This window comes from Cyprinodon variegatus, unplaced genomic scaffold, assembly GCF_000732505.1.
Source record: "Cyprinodon variegatus isolate N-32 unplaced genomic scaffold, C_variegatus-1.0 Scaffold523, whole genome shotgun sequence".
In the NCBI taxonomy this organism is placed as follows: Eukaryota; Metazoa; Chordata; class Actinopteri; order Cyprinodontiformes; family Cyprinodontidae; genus Cyprinodon; species Cyprinodon variegatus.
Genome location: NW_015150976.1, coordinates 159,028 through 170,993, shown reverse-complemented (window position 1 = coordinate 170,993; position 11,966 = coordinate 159,028). Strand labels below are relative to the sequence as shown.

Genomic DNA, 11,966 nt, shown 5'->3' with positions numbered 1-11,966 from the left:
AGTAAAGGGCTCCCATACTCCTGAAGTGCCCCCCACAAGGTCCTATGAGAGAGCCAGACAAATGCCCTCTCCAAGTCCACAAAGTACATGTTGACCGGTTGGTCAATCTCCCATGACCCCTCAAGCACCCAGTAGAGGGTATAGAACTGGTCCGCTGTTCCACAGCAGAACCAAAGACCTCGTCCTGAAGCCGAGGTTCTACAATCAGCCATTCTCCTCTCCAGCACCCTGGAGTAAGCCTTTCTTAGGAGTCTAAGAAGTGTGATTCCCCTATTGTTGGGTGCCTCTTATGCAGGGCAGGGGCTCTATGCAATGTTGAAGAGGCGTGTCAGTCACGACAGCCAGACAACCTCCAGAGCTCTAAGGTACTGAGCGCCACCACCCCTGATTCTTGCCACCATGGAGTTTTTTTTTACCACCTCAGTGACTCCAACCTGGGTGATGTACGAAACCAGCCCTGAGCACCCCGTCTATTCTTTGATCATAGCAGGTGTGTCACCTGAATTGAGAAGATCCTCAAAGAATTCTTCCACCATCTAAAAATGTCCTCTTAGTGGGACTGGGTATCATCTGGATTGAGGCAATTCGATACGATTCTCGATATAGCTCACCTTGATTTGATTTGACTCCAAATTAGATATTTATTACTTTTAAATTAAAAGGGGAACGCCGTTTCAGAACGGCTCCAAATGACACAAAACTCATATGAGTGAGTAGAACATGATGTAATAACATAAAATCAAGGGCCAAATGTAAAAAAAAAAAACGGCGTTCCCCTTTAATGCTCAAAGTCCTTTCAATCAACAAACCAGCCAAAAGTTATGTTTATGATCAGTTTATTCAACACTGATATAGTAAACAAAACAATAAAGTGCATTTGGTTCAATGCATTTAACATATTACAGAAACCAAAACTTACGTATGAATTTATCTTCAGTGTTTTAAACATAAAGAAAAAGTGCATCTATATTGCTTTTGACTAAACATACTGAAAACCAGGAGTAACACCGGCTCTCACTAACTTAACTGCTGGCTGAAACATCAGTACTGAGGAAAAACAGAACAGAATGTCAATCTGACATTGACAAAGAACTCTTCCTCAAACATAAAAAAATTAAGTTATTACAAATGCACTCCTATTCCATAATATTTTTGTTTAGAAACAGTAGTCGGTCAACATGTCCTGGGTAAAGCGAACTTCTCTGTGCAGTGACTGTATCTCCTGCAGTAGAAAATAGAGGTTCTGAAGAGACACTTGTTGCTGGAATGCACAGGTAGTTTTTTGCAAGTGAATGCAAATGTCTTGCTTGTTGATATTCACACAAGTGTTGTCCTTCACTGGCACATCATTAGGCTCAGTTTCAGCCCGTTCCTATAGAAGTAAATAATAATAAGAAAAATCAGGTTAGTATAACATGTATTTGTGAAATTAAATTTACCATAAGTTAACAATCTGCCATGTGTCTAACTCCCACAAATTTAACATTGTAGAAGTACACATTAAAAGCATTTTTTAAACCTAAACATCTGACTATACATTTTAGCAGGGTAAGAAAAAAATATTTGTCTTTATAAATTAGTAACTCAGTGATGATTTAATCAAATACATCACCTGAAATGATTGTTGGCTCTCTCCTGCCTCTGCAACTACCCTCATGTAGATGTCCTAGTCAGCATGGTGCCTCTGTAGGTGAGCGGGCAAGTTGGTGGTGTTTCCAGTATAGCGGACTACACCGTTAAAATATTTACATAATGCATTTGAGTTATCGAGTCCTTGGCTCTTTTGATTGACTTTAAAACCAAAATGTGCCCAAACTTCGGACTTTAGAGATGAAGGCGCTTCAACAATCCTTTCAGCCATTGCGCAAATTCTTCCTCGCTGTGAACAGTAACGGCGCGCTGTTATAACGGCTCCTAGGGGTAGGATAGTATATCGATATTAAAAACAAAATTTAATATTGAAATAATATTGAAATAATCAATTGTTTTTTTTAAATCAATATTAATTTTTATAGCAATTTTTATGCAGAACCTTACCTCTTACATGGTCAACAGCTCCCCACTCCCACTGAAAACAGTGTTGGTTTCTCCTCCAGAGGCGCCAGACGATTTTCTAGAATTCCTTTAAGGCCAACCAATAGTCTTCATGGCCTCTCCAAACTTGCAGGCCAGAGATTTTGCCTCTGCAACTGCATGGGCAGCAGCATGCTTGGCCCTTAGGATACCTGCTTGCTGCCATAGCAATCCTATAAGCCAACCAGGCTTGATATGACCCCCTCTTCACCTAGACAGCTTACTGCTGATGTCAACCACCAAGTTTGGAGATTGCCACCAACAGGCACTACAGACCTTCCGGTAAAAGATACGGGCTGCCACATCGACAATAGAGGCAGAGAACATGGTTCACTCAGACTCCATGTCTCCGGCATCCCCCTGAAATCTGAGAGAAGGTGTCCCAGAGGTGGAGCAGCTGAACTTGTCCCTCACCAAAGGGTCCACCAGATTTCGTCAAACTCTCACTATTTTCTTTGGCCCGCCCAGTCTGTCTGGCTTCCTCCTCTTCCAATGCGTCCAGCTCACCAGCAGGTGGTGACCAGTGGACAGATTTACCCCTCTCTTCATCCAAGTGTCCAAGACATCTGGCCGATGGTCAGAAGATACGACTAAAAAGTCGACCGTTGACCTCTGACCAAGGGTGTCCTGGTGGTACGTGCACCGATGGACATCCTATAAATAATCAGACTCTCCTCCACACATTGTATATGCTCCTCCAGGGGATTCTATAGCTCAGCTGGGGGACTTTAACACCATGTAGGAAACGACAGTGACACCTGGAGGAGCATGATTGGGAGGAACGGCCCCCCAGTTCTGAATCCTATTGGTGTTTCATTATTGGAGGTCTGCCCAAGTCACAGATTGTCCATAATGTATTATGGGGATATCTATTTATCGTAAATAAATTTATTGTTTACACTGATTTGAAAAAAAACTTTTTACATCTGTTCATTAAAAATGTCTAGTCTTTAACCTCGTGACTGATAAACACAACTTAGAATAATATTTTTTTTGTTGTATAAATTTTTAACATCAGATATTCCATTATATCATCTACTGTTTATGACATACTTTCCAAAGTCCTAAAATCTATTGATTTATGATTATGTAATGATACTCCACCCACCTTTTTTTAATGTTTACATAAGTTAATTCTAATCATCTGAATTGAAAAACAATATCTTTGTAATCAGGATTCTTAAAAAGCAATTATGCTTAAAGGCGACGTAAAATATGGCAAATAATCCTTGATAGAATTAAAGTTTTTGATTGTGTATGACTCATAGTTTAACTGATATTTTACCTGCCGACTTGATGACATCTGTAAACAGATCTTGTCTACAATAGTCACATTTTATATGTTATTGTTGGGGTCGCTGTGTCCTTGATCCTGTTTGTTTTGCTCTGTATGTTTGCAGCTCCATTCGTTGTAGTTGTTAAATTCTTTGAAGCAGATCAGAGTCGTTGCTGTTTGTAGATCCAGGTGCTTTAGGTGTAATAATTATGGTGACTTGTTACCTTCACTGGTTGTATTGGTCAAGGTCCTCTAGTCTTCTCATCACCATGACATTTGCTGCCTCAGCAATACTTCATTACCCAGGAATGTTGGATCTTTTTTTTGTTTCTGTAGGCACCTTGCTTTCTTTGAGATCTGTGAAAAATGTATGATTATGTTTATGCATTATTAGATGCTTTTATCTAAAATGACTTATAAAGTAGACACAATGTTCCAGTTATCATCAATCTGACAAAAAGTTCTCTAGAGGAAAAAGTCAGAATTAGTGGTGACAGCAAAGAGAGAGAGACAGAAGTACAGAAAGAGTAGTAGAGGGGTACAGAGGTATGGCTAAGGGTTAACTGAAGATAGAGAGGGACGCTGGTGTTCTTGTAGCGCTTGGTAGGTCATTCCACCATCTTGGATCAAGACATGAGCACAGTCTGGATTGTCTTAAAATCCAGACTGTTTTCCAAATCCAAAACTATTGTCTACAATCCACTGATGACCGGAGTGACCGAGTTGTGACATAAGACTTTGGAGGAGGGTTCAGGTAGATGGGAGCCGTACCCCTAGTTACTTCGTAGGCTAGCATCAGGGACTTGAATTTGATGCTAGCAGCCCACAGTAACCAGTGACGCTGATATGAAAAGAGGGGTGACAGGGCTGATTGAAGACCAGATGCGCTGCTGCATTTTGGATCATTTGTAATGGTTTTACCATACAGGCTGGGAGACCAGTCAGGAGTGCGTTACAATAGTCAGGTGAGAGATAACCATTGACTGGACCAGGAGCTGGGTAGCATGTTGAGTTAGATATGACCGAATCGATAGTATGTGAAGTGACAAGATCAAGAAATAAAGATAACATGATCTTTAAAGGTCAGCTGGTCATCAGTCATGACACCCAAGTTTCTTGCTGCCTTTGATGGAGTCAGAAACAGTGATCCAGTCTAGATGTGAGTATTGTTGTGTATGGTTGCTTTGGCAGGGAAAAGTTGGTTGTGATGGGCTTTTATCTATTTAGATATGTCAGAGAGACAGTCTGAGATGCTGGTTGAGACCGTGTGGTCATCAGATCGAAATGACAAAGCTGGGTGTCATCAGCATAACAGTGGTATGAAAAACCATGTGACTGAATGATCAGCCCGGTGGTGTATATAGCAAAGAGAAGAGGTGCCAGTACTGAACCTTGAGGAACCCCTGTGACTAGATGGTGCACTGCAGAAGGGTGACTAAGCCAGGATACTTTGAATAATCGACCAGTGAGGTACGATTCAAACCAGAAGAGTGCTCTCCCTGTAATGTCCATGCTTAAGAGTATAGACAGAAGGATGTCATGGTTGGCTGTGTCGAATGCGATTGATAGGTCAAGCTGAGGACTTCCCTGTTGCTCTTGTCCACTTTTAAGGCTTTTGTCACAGACAAAAGAGCCGTTTTAGTGGAGTGGTGTTTTATAAACCTAGATTGGTTTGTATCAAGGAGATTGTATTGTAAGAGGTATTCTGTGACCTGCCTAAAGACTGCCCTTTCAATGGCCTTAGACAGAAATGGTAGTAGAGACCGGCTGATAGTTTTCCACCTGAGTCGGTGGGAGAGAGGGTTTCTTGTAACCAGAGCTTGCTTGTAAGTCTAAGGAAATGTCCCTGATGTATCACATTTATCACATTAAAAGCTTCATATTTTTATTACTTTTTTGGATTATTACAGCTAGGGTTCTTACATTTGCTGGGCTAACAAGGTGTTTAACATTTGAATCAGAACTTATTCAAAATTTGTACTCATAAATTGGAGCTTTGAGATGGGCCTGTAGTTCTGCAGCACAAGCTTGTTTTAGGGCCGTGGTGAAAACACCTGACAAACGTTATGTAATGACAGGCAGAGCTGTGACAATGAAGGCTTTGGGAAAAATACTGAGACAGCAGGATGAAAGCTTAGATGATGTATGATTTTATTCTAGTGTTTGATGTTGATTTGATGAAACTTTGTCAAAATTATGTTTACTTTGAAATGACTTTTTGTCCTGGACTTTGAAGGGATGTACAGACTGCTCCTTTTATCTTTTCCGTTTTATTCAGTGAAGATGTTAGCAAATTCCTTTCTGGCTGAGTAGAGTTCAGGAGCAGATCAGCAAATATCAGCTGACTGTCTAAAGTTGATTTATTATGTTTCCTATCAGCCATACAAACAATGCTGCTCTGTTTGTCTGTCTTTCCCTGTTTCAGGTCCATCCATTGGAGGATCCATAGCTGAGAGCATTGGCTTTCCTTGGCTGATGACCATCATCGGAGTAGTGGACATTTTCTTCGCTCCTCTCTGTTTCTTTCTAAGAAGTCCACCTGGACAGGAGGAGAAAATTGTACGTTTTAAAATTCATCTAATTAAACCCAAACAGAGCTCAAAGCAAAGTATTCCTTTTCATCTGTTTGATAAAAAAATAACTATATGTCTTTTGAAATCTCCTTTTGATTGAGTTGGTTTGTATCAGAAATCTATGTAATATGCATTCGGATACATCTTTGAAGCACCCTAATGTTTGTATTTTATCTTGAAAGTTTACATTTAAATAGAATTTTACTTCATGTGAAACTAAACCCAACGTCAGAGCATAACCCTGCCAACACACAGATTTAGCTATTTTGATATTAGGAGACATGGCCCAGTGTGGACGGCGTTACTTTTTGTAGTCAGGAAGAGGAAGGAGACAATAAGTTAAATATTACTGAATATAAAAATAAAATACCCATTTATTGAGTTCCTTAACCTGTCAGTGGACAGAACAGAAAACAGGAAATAGGACAGAAAACCTATCCTATCTTCTGTCTCCCTACATGAAAAAAATAATAAGGCCACTGTTTCAATAAAAAAAAAAAAGGTGAAACTATCAGCCGGGGACGACAGGATGGGAATCAGTGTTGTTTTTGAAAGCTGTCTTAGATTTAGTCTTAGTCTTCAGGGCGAAAACTATTGTTAGTCTTAGTCACAGTGATTACGATGTGTGATAGGTTTAGTCGGTTTTATTTGACTAAAACTTAAAAAGGTTCTAGTCTAGTTTTAGTCAATTTTATGTTGCAAAAAACGCAACCTTTACTTTACTTTAATTTAGAATAACAACCAGATCATTTACCAGACTGACAGCTCTATCCTAGATACTACAATAGCTGGGTATAGAATTCTGCCAAGCAGTTCAAATAAACTTTTTTTATGAATTAATGGCATACTTTATTTAAAAAAAGTGTCTCACAAAAGTTGTTAAAATAGCATCAATTTTAAATAGATATAAATGAGAACAATGGGATAGAAACATTTAAGGATCTATGTACCTTTTCTGCTGGCTCTTTATCCGTTAATTTTTATTTAGTCTCATCTCACTGACAAAAACTCAAACCCAAGTAATTCTAAGAGTCTGGTGGTAACTGACACACAAAAATATCTGCACAGGCATTGGTACAATGCCAGAGGATGGACAGATATTCTGTGTGCATGTATGAACAAAAATAATAATATTAATCAATAAAAAATGTCTACAGAGCAGGATGAATTAATTCAGCGGGATGGCAGACAATTTTTATGTAATTAAACCAAGACAAAGAAAATGACTGAATTTAAATATCCTTTGTTTTTGTTTTTTACTTTTTTTTTTTTACTTTTGTAAGTTGGTTTATACTCACCTCATTGAACAGGGCATCAAAAGTGATGTAATAATGCCGTCTCCACCCCAAAGCATGGACCGCACACGCAGCCATGCTGCTAGGTCAAACAACTCCAAACTTACTTTAATTTTTCTAACTTGGCGCAACCTTACACCGCCAGCCTCATCCAAAATGTTAACTTATAAAATTTGCCTGAACTGACATCAAATGGTGCAGAAAGTTCACCACGACCACATCAACTATAAACATGTACATCTCTTCTATGGGCTCGCTACGGCACACGAAGAAAGCACGCCAACCCAACGAACGAGTATATGTCGGTGAAAGTTGCAGTTATTATTATTATTTTAAGCATAGTTTTGCTCTGTCTTTTCAGGCGATCTTGATGGACACAAACTGCTCAATGAAGACGAGGTCTTACTCCACACAGGGGACGTATTACCAGGGTGACGACATGGATCCAGAGAATGACGATTATGATTAACCAGACAAAAGCCATGTAGTTTAAGCCCTCAGAAAATATATATTTTGTTGTACAAAAAAAAGGAAACAGGGAAACAAAATATAATGAAAAAACACATCCAAGATATTCCCATGTCAGTGTCCTGCATTTGGTCGTCGCTGTTCAGTGTCCTCTTCACAGTTGTAATGGAGGAAAACAAAGTTGCTCCAAATGTGCATTTAGTAAAAAGAAGTGGTTTTAGCCAGAAGCCTTATTGAGTGAGAAAATGTTATGATCAACGGCGAGGGCAACAAAGAAGGGTTTCTTTGTCGGCTTGTTTTCAATCCAAAATCTGTTTAAATGAATGTTTTAAGTTTTATATGTGTCAACATTACTGTATGGAAAATATTAGCAGAATTTGATGTTCAGGCTGTTGTAATAACTGATAGTGTATGGTATGTCAGTAAGGGTAAGACCAATGTTTTAATGTATCTGAATCCCATGCAGGTTTAGCTGTTGTTAAGAAACTGCAAGGGGCCAGCAGGAGTATAAAGATATGTAAGACACGAATATTGGATTTCTTCAGTTTAAATACATGTTTTTTTTTTCAGTGAATATGACTGACCCTCATCCAACCCACTGATACACATGTTATTTTACCATGTTTTATAGTAAAACAATATGACCTAAGATAGACCTTTACCCTAACATTACTATACTTTACTATGACCTAAACTAAATTCACACCTTTGACTTAAACCAAACCCAAGAAAAGGAGTTTTTTTCATGGAGCAGTTGAGGGGTAACCTGACTCGGCCAGATGGATTTGCTCCGCATATCCATCTGGAAACCTTCCGTTGAAGTAATTTTGGGAAGGGCCGAAAATACTGGTTAGCTGATTGGCCTATGTTGGTGATAGACGGGCCAAATAAACCAATCAGATCAACGAAGCATATGACGTACTAACAGCCAGGCTACTCTTGCCGAAACCAGTCGGGAGAAGAGCAAAAACATCTTTTCCTCTGAGAAAAGCCTCCAGAGCAGTGTTTTGCTCTTCTTTCAGTGAAGAAATACTCTGTAATTCCGATAAAACTTGCTCGATAGCCACGCTAACGCTAGTTTCATCGGCTGAAGCCGCCATGTTCTTTAGACTGAAATGTCGCGCTTCTCGTTGCGTCACACTTCAACCTGCCTCAAAGCCAACGCTGATTGGACGTTCGTTTGGTGAACGGCTCCAAATTTTCTTTAACGGAGAGTTTCCAGACTGATCTGCGAGTGAAACCTTGAAAGCTTGCGAGATCAGGATGGTCTCACGAGGCTAGTTGAGGGGTCCCCATAAGTACTTGTAAATTCCCGTAATGTAGAATATTGAACAAAAGTTGGCCTTACACTGTCTGCAAAAACAACTCCACACATCCACAAAAAAAGAGAGTATACATTTATTTTAATAATCCAGGAGGTACAAAAGAACAAACCCAACACATAGAAATCTGATGAAAACCTATTAAATTTTTAAAGATGGTTTCGTTCTGTTTATTAAAACAGCTTCTATGTATTTGTTTTTTTTTGTTTTAAATTTTGCAAACATGTCAGAGAGGAAAATCTTCTGCTGTCCTGATTTCAGAGAAACATATCACAAAGGGGTGTAATGATCATTCTGATTATTAGATGAGACTGTACACTGTACTGGTTCAGCATGATGACATAGGATTTTAATAATATTTTTGCGGAAACTATTAATCATTTTTTTCATAAATAAAGGTTTTGTAAATTAAGAGTTTGAAAGAATGTTTGTTCATTGAATAATATTACAGTAAAGTTATGATCGTTAATTCAAAACATGTGATCTGGAGGCTCTTTACAGAGATAATTCAATCAGATCCTCCAGACAGATTGATTCAGTCTAATAAATCCTGGATAATAGCATCCAGTCACTGGTTCAGTTTCCATTACAAATGTGCACAAAAGAACATGGATGTTCTGCTAATTTTGAAAATGCTAATTTTAACAATTGCTGTATTTCCATTAAATGAATACAATTAAAATCTCACTTGAAACAATATTGCAGCGGTGGATGTAAGCAGATGAGATATTTCCATATTTCATCCAAGGTTCTAGTTCTTATTGCAGCGCTCTTATCATAAAAATAGATTTCCGTTGGATTTCCATTTGGCAAAATTTATTTTGTAATAAAAATGTACGCAGTTTGATTTGAATGGAAATGCAGCTAATGGCAGGATTCACATCTCCTAGATAAGCATGGGACCTTTCTTGCAGCAATCCATATCACCAAACACACAGACAGTGACAGCAGAGAGGAAAAACTCCCTTTTAAAAGGAAGAACTACCTAAGCAGATGAGCTCTGAGCCAGAGAAAGATAACACAGATTTAGTGAGGAGGGTTTTCAACTGGTTTTATTTTCAAACAAGGGTGAAGTGCGAGTGGCTGGGCATCAGCAGAGGCGGATAACCCGATTCTCTGCAGAGATGGAAAACAGAGGTCCGTGACTGGAATGTCAGGCTGATCACGACTTGGAGCAAAAGTCACTGACCTGATTTAAAGTTCAGTCCGATCCCAGAGGAGGGGGAAGAATCCGGGAGAGAGGTTATCCACCGTTTGCAGCTGAGACAGCTTCCAGAACTTGGAGTGGTGCAAATTTTTGTGAAACAAGTGGATTTTCACTTGAATTGGTCAGTAAAATGATGTGCCTATCTAAACTATTTCTAAACTTAAACTGAGGGCAAAGTATCTCCATTGCAATTCAGTTCAGTTTATTTATACAGTGCCAATTTACAACACATGTCATCTTAGAGCATTTTACAGAGACAATCCAGTCAGATTAGTTAAAAGTTTCTATCTAACTTGGAATGGGAGAATAGAGATAGACTGAAGCAGAATAATGAAGAGGGGTCCCTGTGTCCTCCAGCAGTCTAAGCCTATAACAGCATAACTAGGCCCTGGGACGAGACAATGGTGAGAGACTGGTCCCCAACCAAAAATCAACCCTGTCATTCACCGTTGGGAAATCCAGCATGTGACGACTGAGATCAGGGGCAATGAGCAAGCCTCCCCAGACCGCGACCTCTCACCACGGGCAACACCAGAGAAGTGGGGCATCGAGCCTCTCTTCAGGAGATGGGACCCAACCAAAGCGTTGAGGTGAGCCCGACTACATCCAGCCAGTTCCTCTTAACCTACCGAACAAGCTCAGGCTCCTTCCCCCCTAGGGGGGTCGTCTCACTTCCCGATAGCCAGAAACTGTGTGTGCAGAGGATGGGGGCCCGGCTGCGCCATACCGGGGCGACGTTACGGTCCTTGCTTTCTCCAAAAGGGTCTTCTGACCTGCTCTTAGTCTGACCTGTCACCAAGGACCTTTTTGCCATGTGAGACCCTACCGGGGGCATAACACACCGAAAAACATAGCTCCTAGGATCATTCAGGCACGCAAACAAATCCACCACGTCATGGTGGCAAGGGGTTCTTTTATTTTATTTTTTTTAAGTTTTTACGGCACTAGAGGGTCATTTTTATGGACAGTAGGCTGGCAGGAAAAGGGGTATGAGAGAGGGGGAGAGACATGCGGCAAAGGACCACTGGCTGGATTCGAACCGGGTTGCCCATGTCGAGGACTTAGGCCTCCATACATAAGTCATGTGCGAAACCAAAGCACGCCCTGATCGCGGGTTGTAAAGATCTTTTTTTTTTTTTTTTTTATAAAATCAAGCTTATTTATAAAGAATCCCATTTAATCGCATTTAAGCAGAACGTTTTACCAATATTCAAACATTATTACTGGGCTGCCAACGTCAGGACTCTGATGTTTTGGTGGCAGGGGTATCCAGACAGTTTGGCTCCTGAGTCCCCCTCATGGTTGAGAATGGAAGCCGCAACCGTAGTTCAGTCTTCCCTGCCTGCTTTGCTGTTCTCGAAGATAGAGTCATCCGGTATAATAAAAAGTCAAACTTTTGTTATTAAAAATTCTGTTAGAATCCTGAATCAGGTGAGAGGAGTTCTGAGCCTGCCAGCAATATGTGCACAAACGCCAATCTGTGGAAATCACTCCTTTATACCTCCGACAATAGATAAAACCTTTCAAATGTGGAAGGAGAAGGGTCTCACCTCTGTTAGGCATCTTTATATAAATGGACGCTTTGCATCCTTTGATGAACTAAAAGTGAAATACGATTTGCCCCACTCACAATATTTCCGTTATCTGCAAATTAGAGACTATGTTCGTTCCAGGATCACCAACTTCCAAACTCTCCCCAAAAAGCATGCATTTTTTGACGTTATGAATAGCCCTTCTGACTCAAAGCATCTT

At 40.0% G+C, this 11,966-nt stretch overlaps 1 protein-coding gene across 1 annotated transcript in view; it reads left to right on the top strand.

The window, feature by feature from the left end:
• The window catches only part of slc18a2 (solute carrier family 18 (vesicular monoamine transporter), member 2), a 59,142-nt gene extending 51,204 nt beyond the window's left edge, over positions 1–7,938 (top strand). The window contains exons 14-15 of the mRNA XM_015391057.1: positions 5,775–5,908; positions 7,579–7,938. Coding sequence (XP_015246543.1) covers positions 5,775–5,908; positions 7,579–7,686 — 242 coding nt within the window. The 3' untranslated portion in view covers positions 7,687–7,938. The remainder of the gene's footprint in view (positions 1–5,774; positions 5,909–7,578) is intronic.
• Positions 7,939–11,966: the final 4,028 nt, after the last annotated feature.